The following is a 25,816-nucleotide window of genomic DNA, read 5'->3' on the forward strand; positions in this document are numbered from 1 at the left end:
CCCCTCATCTTAACATGCATGTTAAAAACCCTATAAAATGACCCCTTCCCACAGCAAGACAAACATCTAAAAGAGTTTTCTCAGTATGTGTTAGACTGATGACCTGACTGGGGGCGAATTCTGGAATACTTTAACCAACTGTTTAAAGCTATGAATTGTTACTTGAAAACCAAAATCAGCAAGAGGAAGATGCAATTAAACAACTTTTATAAATCCTATACTGCTTTTACACACTTTCCTCCAATCTCTCCATACCAGACCAATCACATTCGTACTAAAACTATAACTTCAGTTCTTTTTATTTTCACCCAGTATAAATGTAAATCAATTCCATGGGGATTGTGCTGAGGATGGAGCTGGGGTCCCTTAAGAGGAAATTTGTTCCGTTCTGTTTCAGAATATGCTGTGGTGCTTATATGCATAAAATATTTTGGGAGCTGTCAGATGGTCAGTAAATGATTAACTGCATTGCTGCTGCACCTCGCATTTCACCTGGAGCTTTTATCATCATCATCATCATCATCATCATCATCATCAACAACAACAACTTGCATTTATACAGCGCCTTTAACGTAGTAAAACCTCCCAAGGCGCTTCAGGAACGTTGCAAACAAAATTTGACATCGAGCCACAAAAGGAGATATTAGGCCAGGTGACCAAAAGCTTGGTCAAAGAGGTAGGTTTTAAGGAGCGTCTTAAAAGAGGAGAGAGAGGTGGAGAGGTTTAGGGAGGGAATTCCAGAGCTTAGGGCCTAGGCAGCTGAAGACCAATGGTGCAACAATGAACAACAGGGATGCGCAAGAGGCCAGAATTGGTGGGTTGTAGGGCTGGAGGAGGTTACAGAGATAGGGAGGGAATGGAGGGATTTGAAAACAAGGAAGAGAATTTTAAAACTGAAGCATTGCCAGACTGGGAGCCAATATAGGTCAGTGAGCAGAGGGGTGATGGGTGAACGGGACTTGGTGCTGGTTAGGATATGGGCAGCAGGGTTTTGGATGAGCTCAAATTTACGGAGGTGGGAGGCCAGCCAGATGAGCAGATGTTATATTGTATTAGATTTCAACAAAATGATATTTAACCAAGAATTCTGAGACTACACCGTGTTAAAGACAAGTGTGTAATCCCTGTGATATGAATTATTCCATCTAACAATGAAGCTAAAAATCCATGTCCTTTAAATACTGCCGCTTTCAATATTTACATGGCTGTGAATTGTATTTTTTCCAGTCTGAAAAAAAATGTTGATCGTTTTTGGTAGGCCAACGCGAGACAGTGATGACGAGGATGATGATGAGAAAAGAGGGAGAGGATGTACCCTTCAGTACCAACGTGCCATGGTGAGGGTCCTTACCCAGTTCGTAGCAGAAACCTTGGACCCAGGTGGGCAGCTTGTCTACATGTTAGGCAATGACTGGCAGGCCGACATCACAGACCTGGTGACCGACTTTCTGAAAATGGACAACCCGCGGGTCGCAAAGCTGGAGGACGGGAGGATCCTGAGCGGGCAGGAACTTGGAATGACCACTATTCAGGTATGTTCAGTCCTTTCGAGTAAATGTAATGATTGTAACGTATGACAGAGTCTGAAACTGCTCCTGTCTGCCCTCTGCCGTTCTTTTCTTCCAAAATGGCCTGAGTTTGCAACAGAGAAATCTCTCTTAGAAAGATCAAGATAATCTGTGGAATTTGCCACTGTGCGTATGCAAAACATTGCCCTTTATGTTGCCGCATGGGCGAGTGGTTCCTGAGAGGTTTTTTTCTGTTTTAAAAAAAATGATAGCTCCCAGAGAATAATAATTAGATAGTCACTGAGTGATAGTACAGCAATTGGAAAAAGGTCAGTTTGATTATAGTAACTGAGTAAATGGTTTTATAAAAAAAGTGCAATTTCTTTTTCATCGAGTTGTCCAAATGGCTAAAAGGTTGTATCACATTCGGCCTAATACTCATAGGTGAATTAGCAGCCAAATTAATCCAACAAATGCTATTTTTCTTTCAATGTTTTTAGCAGTTTTTCTGTTAGATTCTATCGTTTCTGTCTGCTGCTCCCAAATTCTGTCTCAAGCAGAGATAGAGTTGCCTGTCTGCTGTTCATATTTGGGGTGGGACGGGGCATCACCTACTGGGTGGGCATGTTGGGAGTGAAGAGGGTCCTGACAGATTGTTGTCCTATCTCCCTGAGATGGAATCTTTTCCAGCCGCTCAGTGCAATATCTGGCAGCTCAGTTTATAATCACTTGAACTCAGTCAAAGATCAATGGGATTGAGATTCGAATTTATCATGCAACCTTCCACTGCTGGAGTTATTGATCAGTCGAGGTTTTTTCCTTCTAGATTTTCATCTGTATCCAAATGTTGAATTTAATGTCCTTTGTCACCCACGAGGAGCACTCACCTCTGCACAATGTGTGATTGTCCAGGTGAAGGTGGGGATGCACAGAAATGTGATATTCTCTCTTCTTTGTCTTATGTTATTCCTGAAACAATTGAACAATTAGGTCTACCATTTAATAATTTAGATTAACTAAATAAGACCTGTGTGATTCTAATTCACTGTCCCACAAAGTGCCAGGGCGTTGGTTTATACTTGCAATTCCACACGTGGAGATAAGAATTCCTCCGAATAGGATGTCTATTAGTATTGTAAGTATTATATGTATGTAAGTATGTTCATGAAGATTTGCACTGTTTGGTACTTCTGAATTCCTAAACATATTCTTTAGAACATATCATTTTGTTTGAAAAGTTCACAAACATATTTGCAATGTGGCTGTTCATAGTGACCAGACTGTGTCTTCATTGGATGGCTCTGACTGGAAGTCAAGACACTTTTCCACAGTGAAGGAGGAAATATTGAAGGAAGAACCACCATAGTTAGCTCCCTTCCACCTCCTGGTGGCCAGTTGCAGGTCAACATGGGCAGAAGCCTGGTAGCAAGTCAGCCTGCTTCCCACTTGGTGACGGATTAAAGAATAATAATTTCAGGGTCATTCTGCTGTTTCTGTTGCAACATATTTATTCCCAATGTTTCTATTTAGCAAAATTATATTGTTTACATGCAAACCTGTAGCATCTCAATGATCACAGTTCTTTCTCGTTTAAATATTGTAACCATGTTATTCTCAGGGCTATTGTGGAAGGTTGGTTGGAAAAGCTAATGTTATAATAACTTATTGATGTCAAGCTGAATCTCCAAGTCTGAGCATGCACCTGACTGCTACCCTGCAGTACAGTGTTAAGATGATTTATGACATGTATCTGATGGCATTGAGAACTACTGGTCACAGGATCTCTTCTGCTCTTAAAGACTAAGACAAATGACATTGAATGACATTTCCACAGAATATTACTCTCTCTGCCTACAGGCCAACAGGGAATTCGGGGCTATGCTTGCATAGTCATATATCTGTCAGGCAAGTCAGCCAGGACCACACAAAAAATGTTCAACACACCACTAAGTCTGTGAGAGAAATCTGACATTTCAAAGTACAGCTTTTAATTACTAGTTTGGTATTAATGGGTCCATTCTATGGGGGGAAAAAGGTTTATACCAGTCCCTGTACTACATGAAATGCATAGTGCACGTCCCTGAGGGATTGAGTGTAAACGCCAAAGGCCATAGGCATATTTTTTATTGAATGTCTCAACTTAGCTCCTTAAGGAATCTTACTCAAACGATTAGTGACAGTTGCAAAGTACAACCATTGCGTATACAATGCAACGTTTACAGAATAGGGTCACATTGAGCTGAAGCTTGAAAATGTTTTGAAGATGGAGAACAAAAGCTCATTATAAATAATGTATCTGTGAACAATACGCATCCCACTTATCTTATATTCATTAATTAAATGTCCTCTTACTCGTTTGTCTACTGTGCATTTATGATAGAAATGTAATTACATTGTTATTCGTTATTCATGCTTTTATGGGAAAGATTGTACATCAAGAGGAAAAGTAAGATATTGAGAGCTATGCAGAATTAATTAGTTAAGGTCCGGCCCAAAATACTAATGTTGCAGAACCGAAGAATGTCATGTATTACGATTCTCCTAGTCACACAAGTATTCTGAACATTGTTCAACATATCATGTTTATTTTGAATTTTTTCACACTTTCACAAAAGTGAACGGCGAATGGAGTCAAATGGAACTTTTTCCAATGCTTTGCACCCAATTTCAGCATCTCATCTGTCACTACCAGGAAAGGCCCAGCCCGGTCAGATGTAGGGTGAAACTCCCACTTCCCGATCCAGCAACATGCCTTAACTGTAGCCTCCAAAGAGCTGTAGCCTGCTGCACCAGTGTAATTTGTTGCTTGTTTCAAGACCAGTCATTCTTGTGGTTTTTCTGAAGGCGCAAGGTTAACAAAGCAATTGTGCTTCACCTCAGTGCCAAACTTACCGACCTGGCGCTGGAGCGAAGCAAAGTAGCACTCCCAGGGAGAAGGAGTCTCATGCAACTTGGGTTTGACACCTCATGGAAGGGTGAATTTCCTGCTACCACACTCTTGGTGCAGAGCATATATTGTAAAATCGTGTTGCTGCAGCCCATAACAGAAGGTTATAATTAACAGATGAAAAATCAAAGACTGGACCCATATAATTTTCCAATATACGTTCCCAGCAGGTGAGACTCCGCAGCAGAAATACAGAAGTGGAAAATTTACTCTGGACAGTAAAGCCAGTGTAAGAGCTAACCTGGCTTACAAGAGTCGTTTGTTGGACCTCCTCAACACTTTATAAAGTTATAAGCAAAAGCAAAATACTGCGGATGCTGGAAATCTGAAATAAATACAGAAAATGCTGGAAACTCTCAGCAGGTCAGGCAGCATCTCTGGAGAGAGAAACAGAGTTAACGTTTCAGGTCGATAACCCTTCAGAAACTTTATAAACTTACCCTGTCTTAGTTTAAATGTTTAGAGAATGGGACTCTTCCTTCTCTATACTGTAAACCTTTAGATTTCTAACTGTTTGGAGACAGCTCTGTTCATAAATAGACCCAAGCATGCACGGAGCTTCCTCCTAGGCAGGGCCATCAAAGTTCCAGTCAGGCAATGCAAACACAATACTGCCTAGATGGAAACTGAACTGCAGCTACTGGTCTGAGACTAACGGCCACAGTGTAAATGCACCCTGAATGAAACTGTCGGTTTAGTGGTAATAATTGTCCGAGTTATGATTGGTTTTGTGTATTGATTGATGCCATCTGGGCAATTGATCCTTACAGTCAGCATGGAGATCCTTTCATCCCATCAGTCTGAGCTGGATTCAAAACGAGCTCCCAGAGGTGAAAGCCAAGTCCGATTTTCTAACTTGCTGTAACACTCGGCCCCCATTTTAAATGCATTTTTAATGTATTCTTGTCTTTCTTCTTCAAGCTTCCCTGAAAGTAATGCACTATTTACATACGAACATACAAAATTGACAGGCAGGAAAAGACCAGCTGGTTCATCAAGCCTTCCTCACACCATGATGGCTAAACACTTCTTCCCACCCACTACCTCCCACCCACCCCCACAGCCATGTAATCTCCTGGGAGAGGCAAAAAAACAGAGAAAAAGCCCAGGACCAAAAAGGGGAAAAAATACTCTGGAAAGTTCCTCTCCGACCTCCTCATTTGCTGCTCAATAGGTAAGGTACACAGCTAGCTCTCAGGCCTCTGGGAATTACTGCTGTGTAACCAGCAACTAGGGAATGTGTAAAACTGACGGGAGTTGTTATTTAGGTGAAGAAAAAGTGTTCCGCGCCAGCTGCGTACACGGCAGCACAATTTTGGGAAGGGGTCCTGAAACTGACGTTGGGTCCCCTATTTGCATAAGCAAAGGGCCTACCTCCTGTTTCAGGCACGGGCCCTGGACGTCTATACTTCAGCCTTTACCAAAATGGCGGATAGCGCACTTCCGACACACAACATGCGCGCACACGCACCTACCATATTAGATGCTTAGGTGCCCGTTTTACGCAAGTAAAACAAACACGGCATTAATGAATTTCTAGGCCAAGGAACAGTTACCTTAGACTTTGTGGGAAAGTTAGGAGAAGAGACCAAAAGCTTGGTCAAAGAGATGTATTTGGAAAGGATCTTAAAGGTGGAGAAGGAGGTAGAGATACTGAAGGGTATGGGCGAAAACAGCTGAAGGCTCTGCAACAGAAGGTGGAGTGAAGGGAGTGGGAGAGGGATAAACACAGGGCCAGAGAATCTGGGAGGGGATGTAAGCTTGGAGAATGTTGCAGAGGTAGAGTGGGACATGTCTGTGGACAGATCATAGATGAGAACAAGGATTTCAAATTTGATCCACTGGGAGACGGGGAACCAATGTCAGTTAGGGAGGGTGGAGTCATGGACAAGTGGGAATTAGTAGCGGATAGGATGGATGATTTGGAGTTCATGGAGGGTGCAGTTTGGAAGGCTGTTGGAAATGTTGAGTCTACAGATGTCAAAGGTACTTATAAAGGTTTTGCCATCAGTAGAGGTAAAGTAGGGATAAAGATGGGAAATGTTGCAGAGGTGGAAGTAACCAGTCTTGGTGAGAGATAGGATATGGGGTATCTCTCACCAGTAGGTAAGGGATAAGCACTGGGGTTCATTTCTAGAGGGATAGAATTGAAAAGCAGAGAAGTTATGTTAAACTTATATAGAACCTTGGTTAGACCACATTTAGAGTACTGTGCACAGTTTTGGTCTCCGTATTACAAAAAGGCTATAGAAGCATTGGAGAACGTGCAAAAAAGATTTACAAGGATGATACCAGAACTGAGAGGGTACAACTGTCAGGAAAGACTGAACAGGCTGAGGCTCTTTTCTCTAGAAAAGAGAAGACTGAGCGGTGACCTGATAGAGGTCTTTATGAAGGGGTTTAATAGGGTAATCATAGAGAAGATGTTTCCACTTGTGGGGGAGTCCAAAATTAGGGGCCATAAATATAAGATCATCACAAGTAAATCCAATAAGGAATTCAGGAGAAACTTCTTTACTCAGAGAGTGGTGAGAACGTGGATTGCGCTACCACGTGGAGTAGTTGAAACAAATAGCATAGATGCATTTAAGGGGAAGCTAGATATACCCATGAGGGAGAAAGGAATAGAAGGATATGTTGATGGGGTGAGATGAAGTAAGGTGGGAGGAGGCTCATGTGGAGCAGAAGCACCGGATAGTTCTGTTGGGCTGAATGGTCTGTTTCTGTGCTGTAAATTCGATGTAATTCTATGTCAGTGTACTAGAACTTTTGGGTACTGAACTAATCCATTGTTATTCAGCATTATAAAGAAATAAAATACTCAAAACCTCAGAGTGCACAACTTCAGTTTAGATTGCTAAAGGCCTTTGAGAAAGATGGATGGATGACTCCTTTTGGACGATGGCTGTGACCTGAAGACTTGGTTGATTATACATCCGTACAACCCAGAGATGTAGGGTGAACACAGTTAGAGGAATATCAGGAGTATCAACGCAAGTGCAATTGAGAAAAGGTTCTGTTGTTTGGATCACTTTGGAGGAACTCTCCGGTGTGCACTTGAGAAGGTATGAAAAATATTCCCAGTGGTTGTATGCAGCACAATTTTGCTTCTCAGTGGAGCATACATGTCAAAATCTAAAAAGAGAAATTGAGGGTGTGGCCAAATGGGACCTTGTAGTTCGGCAGCCTGGAGGAAATACCTTGGCAGAATCCAGGATAACCAGAGCCCATCTCATCAAGCAACATTCCAACTGAAAAACCTGCTGCTGATGAATTCTCAAATCTTCTCATAGAAGATAGCTCTGCTATAAACCGATGCACCATTATGTGATTCTGAAAACCAACAGAAACAGCACAGTAAGAATCCCAAAAGAAAACTACAACCTGTAGACAACTAACAAATCTTTAATCAGTTCCAAAAACAAGAATGTAATGTATCCAATAGGACTATGGACAATCACTCTTAAAATATCACCAGTTGTAGAACCATAATTGAAGCCGAATGTAAATAGTGTTATTTTTAAAGTGCTTGATCGAAATTAATTATAATATCTACAATGTATTGAAAGCCGCAAAGGATATTTTTCATATATATCCATGTATTGGACTGGAATTTTAGATCACTGATTTGGAGGTTGGAAGAGGGTCAGGTAATCTAATACATGAGTCTTTGCAGTGGATTATATTGTAACTCACTCTCTGAATCACCATCACATGCTCCTGGCCCCATCCTGCTTACTTGCCTATTTTGGACTCTCCAGTACCACTCTCTGCTCTCCAGCTCCTTGTCTTCTGTTTCTGTATCATCAGTTCCTGGTCTCCTGTTTCCTCCTCTCTAGCTCCTGGTTTCCTGCTTCCCTGGTCAAGGTCCTGTCTCAGGGGTTCCAAATCAAGTTATTATGCTGCCTGATATTACCATTCGATGACGTCCTGGGTGCTTATTAATCTGTCACATAGGTCTAATCGTAATCAAAACAACACTCAGAGCTGAATGTTTCTGGCCCTATCAGCAAAACAAGTCTCAGTGCTGATCAGATTTCAGCAGCTAAGCAATGGAAAACACGAGCGAGCAAATTACAGACCAGTCCCCATTAACCAGCAGAACTGACTGCAATGCTGCACTCATGTCATTTCCTAGAGTTTGTATAGTAGATTGAGACTGAGTAAGAATCCAAAGCATCTAATCCAAAGCACCTTGTATGTAAATTAGGAAGCTTTGCAAGTCTTTCCTGCTTGTCTGCACCACTCCTTGTACATTGACATATGCTTCACATGAAGATGGTCTCAATTGCCTGTGAGCAATATCATAGGAGATCGACTAGTTGCGTAGATTAGGTTGTTTTAAGAGGAGTGCCACAGTGCATCATCTATGGGTCTGCATTGTACCTGTCCATAATTATCAGTATTGGTTGATAGCTTGAATGAATGCAAATTCTAAGAACCTTCAGCCTCTAATAGAGAGGCTCCAATATGTAACAGAAGGCTTCTTTGTGTTAGAATTTTTGTAACTGCAAACCCCAACATAAATGAAGCAATAGGATAACAATGTCAATGCATTTAAGGGAAAGCTAGATTAGCACATGAGGGAGAAAGGAATAGAAGGATATGCTGATAGAGTTAGATTAAGTAGGGTGGAAGGAGGCTCGTGTGGAGCATAAACACTAGCATTAACCAGTTGGGCCGAATGGCCCGTTTCTGTGCTTTAAATTCTATGTGAGACTTTTGACAACCTAGTGCTATTTATGAATTCCAGTCTCCACTTTCAGGGTAATTGTGATTAGACAAAAAAGGCAATGACAATTAGCTTTGATATCATATATTAAATGCTGATAATAAGTATTTAAGTTTGAAACGTCTTTATTTCACAGGTACTGTCGCCGCTTTCTGATTCCATCCTGGCTGAAAAAACAATAACAGTGATTGAGGAGAAGGTGACTGTTACAGACCTTGGAGTTCAGGTAGTAGCAGGACTTTCCCTCTCCTTCCAACTGAGTACTGGCAGCAACCGTGTCATCATTGCAACAACAACAGCAAAAGAACAGCTTCATACCTCAAAACAGGTATCCATTCTGAATTTCAGTTTAATGCTCTCTTTATCCATTCATTTGAGCCCAAATCATCTAATTTCTGAAAATTGCATGGCTTTGTTTTATTTCTATCGTGAAGAGATGTCAGCAGCGCACGTGTGTGTTCCCACAGCAAAAGAGGGGGGAAATGGACACGCAGTCACCCTCAGTTACTCTCAGCATCCTTTTCATAGCCAGTTTAAGAGTGCTGATGTTCGAGGCCTGTGAGTAGCCTGTCTTCCCAGCTTGTAATGACGCAACACAAGAGAAGGTCCATGGGGGAATGGGGAAGAATGAAAGTAGATTACGAAAAATGAGTGCGAGGGAAAGGAAGCTAAAATCAATAGTACTCACTAAAATAACTTGAAGCAAAAATCATGATTGTAATCCTTTTAGTTTGAGAGATATTACAATTTTTGCAGAATTGAATTTAAGGTGATTGCTTTTTGTTTGTGGCCTGTCTGTCAGTAGAGATATCATTATACTCTAAATAGGAAAGTTGGAACCAATTTCTTTTAAATAAAACTGATTTCGTCTATAAGTTCTGAGAGAGAAGTATTGGGGGAGGAACCAAAAAACAACCAAGTGTGATTTTGAATAATGCTTTAAAGTAACATTTTGGATTATTTAAGCAATTAGGAATATAATTTTTCAATATAAATTTTAAGAATTTTAGATGCAGAGTAGGTCATGCTTAAGGTCAGCTTTTCTATGGTATGTAATTTTACCACTGATAAGATAGCCGTCATTGTGTATTGATAATAAAAAATCAAACCCATAAGCACCATAAAGGTGAGTGTGCTGTAATAGGCTTTTGCCTGAATGTAGGAGCACATGGAACTCCCAGTAATGGGTGAGATATTGTGCTCAATCTATGAAAGAGAGAAATATCTGATTCAGAAGGGGTAATTTGGACTTTGGGCGATAGTGTAAAACAGGACACACTGATTCAGCCGCCTGTTATACATCTCTCCCGATTGAAGCCAATGGAACTGAAAACCGGGCGAGATGTATGACAGGCGGCTGATCCGATATGACCCATTTTACACTATCGCCCAAAGTCAAAATGACCCCCAGAGAGTTTTACATGGTGCACAGGTTCCAGTCGGTAAGCCATAAATCATGCAGGGTTATCAATTTCAATACTTGCTCATGAGTAATGAAATAAAACTGTTCTTTCTTTTGGCAAAACTAAGCTGAGTTCAGCTGCACGTAAGTGTTGCAGCTTGTACCTGCTGTCGAATGAAAAAAAATCCATTATGATCAGTTCCTCAGCAATATCAGCTAATAATTTGGAGTGTATTTTTTAAGGTAAAGTGTACATGGGAAACAAAAAAGTTGTACTTAGTCAAACAAGACCTCTGACACGTACAGTACTAACCTACACTTACAATACGAGATTGTGTTTAGATTCTTGTCTGTCTCTATTCTATCTCATTCCTGTACTGTTATAGTCTGGGTCACTGATAAAGCATGATGGTATAAATCATACAAATGTGGCAAGATTTTATGGAGATGTGATATATTTATTAACTATACTTAAATAGACATGGGGCTTATTTCAACATAATCTATCTTTCTATAGTGTACATTACACAAATAATCCTCTCTTCTATGTAGTCTGATCTCATGCATATTCTGCAGCCAGGACAATATGATGAGGTGTAGCAGTTCTATAGTTTTATTTGTAGTTTACAGTTCAGTAGTGGTTTGTTTGCTCTTACTTGTTTAAGGCCCAATTCCATTCTCCCCCCTCCCCCTCCCCAATTCACACTCTGAACACTCAAAGCAGTGTGCGAGCTGTAGACTCTTGCTTTATGGATTGACACACAGGAGGTTCACTTAATCCAGTCATTATAGATAGAATTTTATATGATCTTCATACTGGGACATAATACACCTGGTGTTACCTAGCCTCCCAACTGTTCCACATTCAGCAGGAGTCCCACACGTGCAATCTCCAGCCTCGTTGTCTAAGAATTAGAGTCTCTCACACAAAGAACGTGCCAGTAATTTGCAGCTTTTTCTCTTGCTGGACAATGAGAGAACACAAAAGAAAATGCTATGATGGTGGCCCTATTCCAGCATTCATGGCAGTAATGAAAGCCCTCCATTACAGTTATAGAGTCCTGGGCATTTTAATAAAGAGCTTTTGCTACTGTTACCAAGGCTGGCTTAGCACTCCCTTCATTGCCATCTCTTGCTTGAAAATACTTGGGCCCTGAAATTATACCTCAGATACAAATGGTCCAATGCTTGACCTGCTTGTCTGAAATTTCTTTCTCTTCTACTTTAGCAAAGACGTTAATTTGTTTGAAATAAATGGGTTAATACCTCCATTAAAGTGGCAGAGAGACACATTATGTGTTCATCTGCTGGTATCCTGCTGCATAACTTGAGGGTTCTGCAAACCCACTTTGAAGTCAGATGGATAAATGCAGAAAAAATGAACCAAAGTGAGGGAAAGAGTGGGGAAAGAAAGAAGAATACATTATTGTCAATTGGCCATCCACTGCAGTTATGCAAAAGGCAGACTTTTGAAAACTACGATGCTTATTTCTTTAACTCGTAACATCCTATTTGTTATATTAAAGGGGACGTTAGTATTCACTGGAGAGTTCTTTTTGACAATTGCCACATAAATATACATAACAGACACAATGTTATGTTTTTAGATTTTAGTTTTCTAGTCATGTTTATATTTTGGCTTGAGTAGACACCTCATGCACGTAAATCATGACTAAAAATCTCACAGGATGGGATTTTCCAATGTTGACAGTTCTAATTGTACACTAACCTGAAACACACTCCACTTAGTAAACATATTGGAGTATTGGCTGCCACTATCACTCATACCCATAGCCGTTGAGACTTTGAGTCATTTCTTGTGTACAGGAGATCTCTGACCTTGACTTTGTTCCAAAATCAATCTGTTTTGCCTCTGTCACATCAACATAGCAAAAAACACAACACTGCGCATGTGGCAATTGTCATAAAGAACTCTCCTGTCATAAAATACTAACATCCCTTTCAATATAACAAATAGGATTTTATGAGTTAAAGAAAAAAACTATATTTTTCTCAATTTTCTGACTCTGCAAATTGCATAGTCTTACCTACAGAAATCCAACATACATCCCACACTATCTCTCCAGAACCTTCTGAAAATGTTCACAACTCACGTACCTTATAGATGCATGTAACCCAATCCAGCCACCCATTGTAAGTGTGCAGGCAAATGTTCGACTTAAATGTTTTTTCATTGAGAAATCTACGTAAATGTGCAAGACTGATGAGTGCAGAACATCAACAAAGTTTTAAAGTGTCTCTTTAACACTGAGGACTGGGGGTCCTTTTTTGCATCAAAATAAGAAATAGTGACAAAGATTAGGTAGTGCAAGGGTCTGACACATTCTTCACAGAATGGGCTCACCTGTTGATCTCTTGTTACCTGCCTTGCCATCAGGGAGCAATGGTGAACTTGGGAAAGGCAAAGGTCAAAGAAGAAATATTGAAAGGCCAGTCACCCATTCCCATGACCCTTCCAGCAGGGAATTCCAAAGCATCATCGGCAGAGGCCCGAGCACATATCAGCCTGACTGCTGGGAAACAGTGTTTGGTGCAGGTAGACTAAAGAGGCAGAGAAATGATGGTGAGGGGACAGGGGAAGAAGAGAAAATGTAACAAAGCACATTACGAACAACAAAATATGCTAAAGTTCAGTAGATTTAACTACTTCTACTCTATAACATTCAGCCATAAAAATTTGGGTGTAATGTGAAAGAGCCTTCAAGAATGAAAATGTTAAGCATTTAAATTTATGAGCAAAGATACAGAGGAGTCCCCCAAATACTGAAATAAATACAGCAAATGTTGGAACAGCAGGTCAGTCAGCACCTAAAAGAAGAACAAAATGATGAAAGGTTACACCTGAAATATTAATTTATCAACCAATCTGATCCCATTTGCGAGTGACTCACGTCCTGACTCCCCAAAGCCTTTCCACCATCTACAAGGCACAAGTCAGGAGTGTGATGGAATACTGTCCACTTGCCTGGATGAGTGCAGCTCCAACAACACTCAAGAAGCTCGACACCATCCAGGACAAAGCGGCCCGCTTGATTGGCACCCCATCCGCCACCCTAAATAATTCACTCCCTTCACCACCGGCGCACTGTGGCTGCAGTGTGTACCATCTACAGGATGCACTGCAGCAACTCACCAAGGCTTCTTCGACAGCACCTCCCAAACCCGCGACCTCTACCACCTAGAAGGACAAGAGCAGCAGGCACATGGGAACAGCACCACCTGCACGTTCCCCTCCAAGTCACACACCATCCCGACTTGGAAATATATCGCCGTTCCTTCATCGTCGCTGGGTCAAAATCCTGGAACTCCCTACCTAACAGCACTGTGGGAGAATCTTCACCACACGGACTGCAGCGGTTCAAGAAGGCGGCTCACCACCAACTTCTCAAGGGCAATTAGGGATGGGCAATAAATGCCGGCCTCGCCAGCGACGCCCACATCCCATGAACGAATAATAAAAAAAAACATACCCCACCAAACCTACAGCCTTTTAGCTTAGTATACAAAGAAGTATGAACAACATTTATCAAATCTCTTAACCTTACAGGACCAATTTAACAGCCCCGATAACAGACTGATACTTCATTTTGATACCATTTAGGTTGGGCTCACCAAAGAACTTTTTTAAAATGTTGATTATGTAAAAGAAAAGTTTTGGAAAGACAAATCAGAAATAGGGTCACCAACCCTCCCGGATTGTCCGGGTGTCTCCTGAAATGGAGGATAGATCTCCCAGGCACTGGTGCGAGCAACCCGGGAGAAAATAGGAAGTAGAGTTGATGGGCAGAGCCAATGCATCAATGAGCGAGGGCAGTGTGTTGGCGAGCAGGAATGGAGGCCAATAGATACGGGGCGGAGGAGGGTTTCCGTCAGCAGATTAGGCTGTGCTCGAGCCTGTGTGAGCACCGTAGGCAATAGGAACTGTTTGTATTTTGGCTGCAGCAGTAACCATTTTGTTAAGTTTTGTCGTAACTTTGTTATTCCAAACAATTCCTTTTTCCATTTGCTCCATCCCACTTCTGCTGCATCTGTCCCCAAGTCCGCAGTCTATCGGTGAGGGAATTATCAGAACATTTAGGGACTGAAACCACTTCTGGACTTTTGGTCCCTCACTGAATAATTTTTTTTCCCCTGTCATTTTTCATTGTAGTGGAGAGTGAAATGGTATTTAAGTTCCCACCCTTCAGCTCCTGTGTGTGGCTGAGTTTCCAACTCTCCCAGATTGCAGATGCTGCCTGACCTACTGAGTGTTCCCAGCATTTTCAACTTTTGTTCGAGATTATAAAGAATTCTCCACTTTCAGTTCCCTTTCGGGCTCAGTGGGGGATGAGAGAGATCAACTCTCGGGGTCAGTGGGGGATCAGAGAGGGCAATTCTCGGGGTCAGTGGGGGATCAGAGAGGGCAACTCTCGGGGTCAGTGGGGGATCAGAGAGGGCAACTCTCGGGGTCAGTGGGGGATCAGAGAGGGCAATTCTCGGGGTCAGTGGGGGATCAGAGAGGGCAACTCACGGGGTCAGTGGGGGATCAGAGAGGGCAACTCACGGGGTCAGTGGGGGATCAGAGAGGGCAACTCTCGGGGTCAGTGGGGGATCAGAGAGGGCAACTCTCGGGGTCAGTGGGGGATCAGAGAGGGCAATTCTCAGGGTCAGTGGGGGATCAGAGAGGGCAATTCTCAGGATCAGAGAGGGCAACTCTCGGGGTCAGTGGGGACCAGATGCCAGTGAGTAAAAACACTGCTCACGGGAAGCATAAACAGTCAACTACAGCAGACCCAACCTTTATTAGGTAAATGTAATAACATTTGCAAACTGCGGGCAAGTGTCACATGATCAAACTTCCAGGAATACATCCAACTAGAGTTAGCAACCCTAGCTAGGAACTCTCTTGGTGGATTAGAAAAAGCTAAGGAGAATGTAAAGATTTCAATTTAGACACATCTGCTTAAGCTGTGACATATATCATCAGCGGATAACTTACTTTTCAGTAAAGAAAGTGAGGAGCTCTTTCGATCTTGTTCACTCGTTTTACAACCACTAAAGTACATTAAAGTGAATACAGTCCGGACAATAGGTGGTGTTTGCAATTTTAATGGAGCGTGTAATGACAGATCAGTATCTTGGGTTGTTACTGATGGCGGTTTGCTGGTGTTTGGTTATTCAGTACATTGTGTCCCTGACCTTTGCAGTTAAGCTGCAAGAAGTAGAAACTGCAAAAAAAAAGCATAAATTCCAAGTAACCAAGGCGACTGGAACATTAAAAAGAAATCCCTCACCTAAAAATGATTTGCACTGCCTATTTATGTGCATCAGCTTCTCGAGCATCTGTACAGCTACACCCCAGCAAGGAGTTGACAGACCTTCAGGAGAAGAGGGAAGGGTAGAAAATTAGCAATAAAAGTGAACGAGAAACCTTTTGTTTTGAATAGACTGCCCCGTTGAGAGAGAAAAAAAGGCTGTAGGGCAATTTTTGGGGCCCTTCAGTGGCAAGACAAAATTAGCCAATGAAAAGCATCACCTCCCAGTGAGCAATTAATGAACAGAAGGAGCTGTTGACTCATTCCTCCAAACTCCAGCTTCTAACACCCAAAAAGCAGCGGCTTTGCAGATAAGGAGGCATTAATTCATCTTCATTTGTTGATGTTAATTGGAAGAGCTTGTCAGGGCTTGTGGGGGATTTATTGATGCGGTGGTTGGGATTTACAGGAGAAGCTCATTAAAAGCTACAGCAGTAAAGTCTAACTAAAGGGAATAAAGCAAGCTTGCATGCAGCGGCCATCGTTTTAGATCCGCTGTATCCTTAGAGTTTACACCCACGCAGACTGACAATATTTTTGAAATATGTCCATTGACTCCAAAGGAAGGGAAAATCAGATGGGTTGTATAAGGAGTGTCCGATCCAATATCGCCCGTTTTACACTATCGTCAGAAGTTAACATTACCCCCATCGAGTGAGGACAAGACTAGGCATTGCTACGATGATGCCCCCATGGTCAAATATCCTTCCAGTGGTGGAACTCACTGCCAGCAGAAATCAACGGCTACTGGAGAGGAAGGGAGAACACTGGAGAGAAAAATGTTACTCTCCAGTTAACCCTCTGAAGGATGCATCCAGTACCTGTAGTTTGAATTCTAGGTTTTTAACCAGTGCATTAATGAGCATGAACGACCCTACCTGTGTGGAGAATGAAGAGGAGGGACGAGTTGTATTGAGCACCATGCACCTAACATATTCCAGGGCATCTCCGTTTTGTGACTACATTACTGAACTGGGAGACAGTTGGCATGCTGCAGTAACCAAAGCAAGAAAAAACCTGGAGATGGTGAAGAAAAATCTACATTTGGACTGAAAGAGCAACAGGAATATCTCAGGAAGCCACCAAGAATGAAACTTAGGCTCATTTGAGAGGAGCAGAACAACTAATCGGTTGCCCCACAGGCCAACTGAAAACAACCAGCCATTTGACTTGAAGGATCTTCTGCTCCCATTTTGCCCAGGTACAGGTGGATCTGGGGCCATTCTATCAGCACCCCAGTTGTTGCTACCGCTTCTGGAAGTGATGGCAGCCATTGGCCTAACTATAGACGGGTTTATTGGAAGTGAGTGGTAATGGACGATGGTAATGGACGACGTCTGAGTCAGGCTGTCCAACACAGAAGGGACTCATGATCAAAATATTTCAATTAGCCTGACCCACCAGGAATCCACTAGAACTGAAAATCCCACCCAGTGACAGAGAAAATGATCAAGTCCTGTGGAAAAAAATGAAGACTTTTTTTTTGAATTTACTTTCATCAGTATGTTTTACTTTTAATATAAAACAAGTGATACTCTAGTCTGTGTGATCAGGCTTATATAAGCTCAACACATTGATATGAAATTACTTTATTTGCTATTTTAGCAGCGGCTAAAGTAACAGACGAAAGCATTTCACACGAACACTTTACGCATTGACAGACTGTTACTGCACAGAGCAATTTCCAGTCATCTTTTAATTCTCTATTAAATTCAAATAATTTTAATACATTAAGAAAACTATTACAGTCCTGAAATGATAGTGACATAACACTGAATGGATGTTTAATGCATTGGCATGAATTTCCTCCTTTTGCTTTTCTAATGGAGATGTTAACCCATTTATAATAAACAGGTGAGTGTCTGCATTAAAATAGCAGAAGAACGAATTTCACCCCAATGTTTTAAATGTTCATATGTCACTGTCGCATGGTGCAATTTCAGGGTTTATAACTTTTGCTGAGGTGCCCTAATTAAGAAAACCCATAATAAGCAAATGAACTCCCTTGTTATAACTGAGGCAGAGAGATTACAAATTGCAGAATTATTTCCAGCACTTGCTTTAGGCTTAAATTCCCTTCACAATGCAATGCGTGATTCAGGTTTAACGTTCTCAGGCAGCTGTCTCCAAATTATGTTGTTTCGACTGTTAAAGGGCCTTGTCACCTTGTAAAGGGTATTACAAACACTTCGCCAGCTTTGTAAACAGAGAAGTGTGCAGCGATGTGACTGCTGATATATTGATATTGATGTGCTGGTAATCATCGCTGCCTCTACTAATTTTTAATGTTTTAAAACTAACATTGTAAGTAAAGTAATGAATTGCTGTGCTCCCAAATCACAAGTAAAACATTTCCATCATATTTTTTGCCACATTTTTTCCCTTTGTGCTTTTCCTCTATCTCCACAAAGGAGGAAAAATACAACAAGAGTAGAAGCAAATTGTTAAGATATTTGGATCCAAGGTTATAATATGAATGATACTCCTTTTCCGCTTCTAATTAACTTTCATTTTCTTTCATTTTCTCTGTTTCTCTCGTTCATTTAAAAAAATGTTATTAAACAAGTTCATTGACACAATACAGAATAGCAAACACAAGGAACTGCAATTACAAACCTCTGAGAGTACACCCTGTTGGTTGATTAATTCTTCGTTATGTATGCAGTACTCTCGTTAGCGTCCCAAGCTTTGCTGCAATATTTAATCAAGCACAGATTTGTAACAATTATTTTACCAAATTGAGAGAGCTAGAAAGAGAGAGTGTGTACGGGCCCAGCCCATCAGCTGAAGCAGGCCTTTGTGAGTTGTGGGAAAACCCAGTGGATGCACAAAATTGGATCAACTCCAAGACTTGGGGAGATAAGAAGGCTAAAGAAACCCATTGGGGGGAATCCTCACAGTGCCCCAATCTTTCCAATAGCTAAAAGATATCTGTTACCCTCTAATAACCATCAAGAGATTCCTTGGACAACTTTCTGTCTTTCTTTTTGATAGTATTTTTGAAGTTGCTTCACCACGTAATGGAAAACGTGCTTGTTTTACAAACTGTAATGTGATGCTTGGAGAAATGTTTAACGTTGCAGAAATGACTGGATCTTGTACAATGTAATTAGAATAATATCTAATTCAAGCAAGCTTTATGGGTAGGTGTATTCCACTGTCTGTTTCCATACTGACATGAAATGAAAGCAATTGAGGAGAGCAATTCACTGGTGGATGAGACATGGAATAATAATCAAGTCTGGAGCCATAGCTTGATGAAATAAATATAATTAAATAAGAAAACTTCCTGGCCCAGTTTGTAAGTCCACTGTAACTAGTTGATTAACTGGAGGTTTAAAATGAATCACTACTCATCAAATGACACTCATCACTGACGGATAGATTTACGGTTCTTCGAATTAGATTATTGACTTGTCCAAACATCCCCTTTCTGCATCAGAACTTCTCTGATCTTAAAAATGGCACTGAGATTCTTGGAGATAACGCCCAGTCCATTGAGCATTGTTTTCTGATCACATGATCACACATTTGCCCAGAGAATCTTGGCAGCCATTTTAAATCTATCAACAACTTCTGGAAGGAATAGAGGAGCAGCATAGAGTAGGCAAAATTTCCAGCCAGTACGGTAAGAGTTAGAACTGTAAAACATCTCAGAACTCAGATCGTATATGCTTCTTCATTTGACGCCAGCAGCCGATTTGGGAGGTTTATATCTGAGGCAGTGGAGTAGATTATTCATGGCCCTTCCAGGCACTTAGCCAGCCTGAAAATTCCATGCTGTGGTAACAATACCTCTTTAATCCAGCTAGTCCAGGATTTGTAGGATAATAAAGGCACGTCTCACTTAGATGAGCATTTTCTTGTTTTTGTCCACCATAAATGACATGCTAACAATGCACTGAAGCAGATGCCTTCAACGTTAAAGTACTGTGTCCAATATTAAATAATGTAATTCTGTGAAAACATTTGAATTGTATAAATGGTTTTCATTACGTGAAACAGTGCCCCAAATATAGACTTGCCAATTATGAATGTAAAGCTATAAAATTGTATACAGAAAACAAAATACAAGCTGGTCCAGTTAGAAATGATTTGTCACCACTGACAAACGAAACAAAATATAAAAAATACTTCTGATAGAATTTCAGAATCAGCATCATGGTGAGCAGGCGTCAAAGAACAAAAGACAGAGCCTCTTAATCAGTCATCTGATGGCCATAATTGCACAGATTCATTTCATGGGTTTACAGTACACTGGATCCTTTTGTTTTATATTGATTTCCTGTACCACTGAAAAGGGGGAGGGAGGAGATAATTAACTTAACAAACCAGAAAATGCAGGAAATTCACAGCAAGTCCATCAGTGTCTGTGAAGAAAAAAAGACTGATTAATGTCTTGGATATAAGGCTGCACCAGAACTGATTATATTGACGGGTCTGTACTCAAAACGTTAACCTGTCTTTTCTCTTTCCAAATGTTAATCAACCTGCTGTGTATTTCTAGCATTTTCTAGTTTTATTCCAGATTTCTAGTATTTGTAGTTTTAACTTTTTATGTCCAAGGTTACATAGAATTACATAGAATGTACAGCACAGAAACAGGCCATTTGGCCCAACAGGTCCAGGCTGGTATTTATGCTCCACATGAGCCCCCTCCCTCCCTACTTCATCTAACCCTATCAGCCCTTTTATTCCTTTCTCCCTCGTGTGTTTATCTAGCTTCCCAATAAATGCATCTATGCTAGTCGACTCAACTACTCCTTGTGGTAGCGAGTTCCACATTCTAACCACTCCCTGGGTAAAGAAGTTTCTCCTGAATTCCCTATTGGATTTATTCGTGACTATCTTATATTTACGGCCCCTAATTTTGGTCTCCCTCGCAAGTGGAAACTCGTCTCTACGTCTATCTTATCAAACCCCTTAAAGTCCTCTATCAGGTTATCCATCAGTCTTCTCTTTTCTAGAGAAAAGAGCCCCAGCCTGCTCAATCTTTCCTGATAGGAATAACCTCTCAGTTCTGGTATCATCTTAGTAAATATTAGGTCTCTCTTTGACTTCTGTTTTTGGGTTCAGAGATCTGGAGTGCTCCAGACAGATATACAGTGTTCAGGAGGCTTTGTTCACTTAAGGTTTATTGTTCCCTGAAAATCTGCAGGCCTGTCATCCTGGCGATTACATGGGATCGTGCCCCCTGGGAACCGCTAACCTTGACATGGTCGGGGGGAGGTGCCCCATTTTCCATTGTAATGGCGGGTCTATGGGCACGTCTCAGGTCTCACCTGTCCTCTGAAGCCGCAACATGCAGTGTTCTGTGTCCAGTCTTGGTATCTTCTGACGGGAGGAGTGGGGGGTGGGGGGTTTCTGAAAGAAATTTAAAGCGGCCCCAGATGGGGCCCGCCTGCCACCTTCAATGGAACTGGTCCAACTCTTCTCATTGAGCATGCTGATCCCGCCCCTGCCGACCAAGAGGCCAGGAATGCAGGAGTTCCTGATATTGGGAATCTCTTCCCCTTCTGATGCTGCTGGCCTTGTAAGTGGCAGGTGGAGGCTCCCCACCCCCCCCCCCCCCCACCCTTCTCATTACGATAACTGGGGAAATCCCTGATATCAGGCCGTATCTGGTTCCCAGCCTGTCTTCTGACCAGCGTTGCAGGGGGAATGCACTGAAAGACCCAAGGATTGTGAGTCCCATTATATTTTTATTACAGCTTTTATTTTCAGTGAAACTTGTCATCTTTTGGTATAAAAGATGGTATAAAATTGATGAATTTAAAATGAAAAAACATAAGAAATAGGAGCAGGAGTAGGCTATATGGCCCCTCGAGCCTGCTCCGCCATTCAATCAGATCATGGCTGATTTTCGACCTCAACACCATTTTCCCGCCTGATCCCCATATCCCTCAATTCCCCTGGAGTCCAAGAACCTATCTATCTCAGCCTTGAATATACTCAATGACTCAGCATCCCTAGCCCTCTGGGGTAGAGAATTCCAAAGATTCACAACCCTCTTCATGAAGAAATTCCTCCTCATGTCAGTCTTGAATGGCCGACCTCTTATCCTGCGACTATGCCCCCTAGTTCTAGACTCTCTAGCCAGGGGAAACAATCTCTCAGCATCTACCCTGCCAAGCCCCCTCAGAATCTTATATGTTTCAATGAGATCACCTCTCATTCTCCTGAACTTCAGAGAGAATAGGCCCATTATACTCAAGCTCTCCTCATACAACCTTCTCATCCCAGGAATTAATCTAGTGAACCTTCACTGTACCGCCTCCAAGGCAAGTACATCCTTCCTTAGATAAGGAGACCAAAACTGTACACAGTACTCCAGTTGAGGTCTCACTAGAGCCCTGTACAACTGTAGTAAGACTTCCTTACTCTTGTACTCCAACCCCCTTGCAATAAAGGCCAACATGCCATTTGCTTTCCTAATTGCTTGCTGTACCTGCATGCTAACATTTTATGTTTCTTGTAAGAGGACACCCAAGTCTCTCTGAACACCAACATTTAATAGTTTCTCACCATTTAAAAAATATTCTGTTTTTCTATTCTTCCTACCAAAGTGAATAACCTCACATTTCCCCACATTATATTCCATCTGCCACCTTCTTGCCCACTCACTTAATCTGTCTATATCCTTTTGCAGACTCTTTGTGTCCTCCTCACAGCTTACTTTCCCACCTAGCTTTGTATCATCAGAAAGAAAAAGGAAAGTGCAGGTATACAGCAGTAAAATAATACAGGGCCTTCAATGTATTTTCCAAAAATATTTTGATTGGCAGTGACATATATCTATCTGTCGTTTTCGTATCTAACTTGGGATTTTGTTTTAATAAAAAAAAATGGAAAGGTTAAAGATGATTCATCCCATTTCTAGCTCCAGTTGTAGGAGCTGATCCAACTATTTCCTCTGATCCCACCCAAAGTCAGGCAGAATTGCAGTGGAGAATATCGGAAAATTCAGGTGTTGAGGCCTACTGCTGTCTCGCTGCCCCGATTGGAATCACCCCCTCCCGTCCTCACTGAAGCTGCTGCTGGCCAAAGTGGCCGAAGGGGAGATGGGGAGGTGGGGGGAGTTCAGGGCCCGATCCCTGATGGATTTCCCTCCTTTCTGCCCCAGGTACCGGCACTTCTTGAGGCCAAATTGCGGTAAGTTGCAGTAGGTCTCGAGAAGGGGTGGTAAATGTCCCAAGTTCTCCAATGGAGGGTGAGGGCCTTGTAGTAGCCTTGTCTCTTTCCAATCAGCCCCAGACACGTACCTGCTCAAGGTCTAGGTCTCAGCTGAGAACTTTAGTTGGAGTCTTCCTTCTGATCTTCAGAGCATTTCTGCCCCCTTGAGATCCCTCGCTGTCTCTTTTGGTATTGCAGCGGCTTCCCTAGCGTAGCACCACCAAAGTTTCCTCACTCGCATCAGTGGGCTCACTCTTTATGTGGGAATACAACCAGGAGCCCACTGTGCACAAGTAATGAGCCTTGAGCCAGAAAGATGGGGCTGGGCTGATATAGAGGAATGGGGCAGAAGTCACGCCCTGCTGGACCTCCACCCTGAAGAGGAGAATCCACCCCTTTGCTATCGGTTTTCGGTCCAAACCACAATCTTAAAATGCAGAAAATGGATTTGATAAGAGATTCTTTGAATCAGCCTGAAGAATGGAGCAATTTTAGGTTGAAACTGCTGTTTGCTGTAACTAAGTGTAGCCTTAATGCTTTTCCATTTCATCAAACTGTCAGTAAATCAGCTGGTAACTAATGCAGGGAAATCTGTCACAGCAAATGTAGCATTTTGTTTTTACAAGTAGCAATTCTGTTACCATCTTCAAACTCTACTGTCGTAGAATGTGTACTGAATAGCTTATTTACCAGTTATCCACTGCACACAAAAAGTCGCAAAGCTCTTGACACCTGACAGGTGATGTCATTTGACTTTATTCCTAAATCGCTGTTGGCTTCATCACCTTTCACTTACATAACAAAGCCATCTACTTTGTCACTAATTGCCACTAACTTGACAATCTTACTCAGAAAGCTCAGTGAATAGTTGGTGTGAAGAATGGAAAGATGGCACACTGGAGCAATAGGAAATGCTCTACTACAATGGGAATGAGGGACATTGTTGGGGCAGAGTTGAGGGAATGTTACTCTGTATTAACCATGATCAAAGAGCACCTGACACTCACTGTAAGGCTCACACTTCAAAGCCCATGGAACGATATCTCAGTAAAAGTCAGCATGTTTAATAAAGGAGAAGAGAAAACTGTGAAAAAAGAAACCTTATCAAGATAATATATACAATAAGAGAGTTTCTATGGCTGTAATTCAACTTGCAGCTCCTTCTGGTGTCTATAAAGTACTTAAACTCTGTAAAGTGTCGGGCATCATCAGAACCACTTGATTAATCTGATTTACAGCATTATAGCAAGTTTTTCTGTCAAATTTATAGCTCTATCAGCCTTCAAATATAACTTATTTTAACCATGATGTGGAGATGCCGGTGATGGACTGGGGTTGACAATTGTAAACAATTTTACAACACCAAGTTATAGTCCAGCAATTTTATTTTAAATTCACAAGCTTTCGGAGATTTCCTCCTTCCTCAGGTAAATGTTTCAGGAGCTCCTTGAAGCCTACGCATTTATACATATAGAACAATACATGGTGTTTACAGACTGCCCCTGCAACTGCCCGTTGCCAAGGCAATCACCGTGTTCAGACAGAGAGGTGACACCTCTCTGTCTCTGAACACGGTGATTGCCTTGGCAACGGGCAGTTGCAGGGGCAGTCTGTAAACACCATGTATTGTTCTATATGTATAAATGCGTAGGCTTCAAGGAGCTCCTGAAACATTTACCTGAGGAAGGAGGAAATCTCCGAAAGCTTGTGAATTTAAAATAAAATTGCTGGACTATAACTTGGTGTTGTAAAATTGTTTACAATTATTTTAACCAGAGGAAGCAAATGTCATGCTCATCATAAATACTAACATTAAATATTTAATGCAAGAAAATGAGTAAGTGCTTCTGCATCAACAGGGCAAAGAATTGCCATCCAAACCGTGCCCTCAAACTGGCATGAAAACTCGCTGCTATAGCCACAGCATGCATGCCAACTTGAAGGCAGACAAGTGTAACCCTGGAAGCCATTCCTAAACAACCATGGTCCCATTTAACTGTAAAGATGGTCAACCACACAAAGACTAACAAGGTGATGTCAGCACCACCCATTTATTTCCATGGAAACCAAAACCTTGGCTTCAGACATGTGACCGCACTATGTTAAGAAGACTGCGCCATGAAATGCATTAACATACACAGGATATAACAATGATTGTTCGAGCAACTTCTTCCCTAATGTGGGTTTCTGTGTGTTTTAATACGGAAAGAAGCCTAACTCAAGTGAGAGTGGCAGCAGTCCGTGCTCCTGCTATATTTTAATGTTGCCCTATCATTTCTGTTATGAGTACAGCATCGGACCCAAAAGGGAGGATTTTCTGCTCCCTTCCCACCTGAATTTGGGGCTGGAAAGAGGTCAGGAAGGCATTCCGCCAGCTCCCCACCAATCACCGACTCTTCCGGGATTTCCACCGGACAGCAGCCGCTCAATGCATCCGGCTGAAGATGTGCAGCCATATTTAAATTGCACCATAATGATGGAGTGACGGCACATGTCACATTTTCAATCATTTCCACCATAGTAATGCCAGACTAAAAGAATGCAAGCATGTTCTTGGCACCCAGCTTTATGATGTTGTGCAAAAGGGGGATTTAAAAGTTCCCCCTACAGAAACATAATCATTTGTGGGGCAATTGATTGCATTCCATTACCCACTAAATTTTATTTAAAAAGAATAACTGGCCCATTGCTTCAGCTGCCCCACAGGTGTCTAAGATCAGCCATTTTCCTCCTCTTCAC

General features: G+C 41.8%; 1 protein-coding gene across 1 annotated transcript in view; it reads left to right on the forward strand.

Moving 5' to 3' along the window:
* si:dkeyp-14d3.1 (transmembrane protein 132C) overlaps positions 1-25,816 on the forward strand; it is an 808,037-nt gene that overhangs the window by 767,017 nt on the left and 15,204 nt on the right. Inside the window, exons 7-8 of the mRNA XM_068005754.1 lie at positions 1,259-1,532; positions 9,324-9,515. Coding sequence (XP_067861855.1) covers positions 1,259-1,532; positions 9,324-9,515 — 466 coding nt within the window. The remainder of the gene's footprint in view (positions 1-1,258; positions 1,533-9,323; positions 9,516-25,816) is intronic.

The sequence above is a fragment of the Heptranchias perlo genome, chromosome 25 (assembly GCF_035084215.1).
Source record: "Heptranchias perlo isolate sHepPer1 chromosome 25, sHepPer1.hap1, whole genome shotgun sequence".
Classification (NCBI taxonomy): domain Eukaryota; kingdom Metazoa; phylum Chordata; class Chondrichthyes; order Hexanchiformes; family Hexanchidae; genus Heptranchias; species Heptranchias perlo.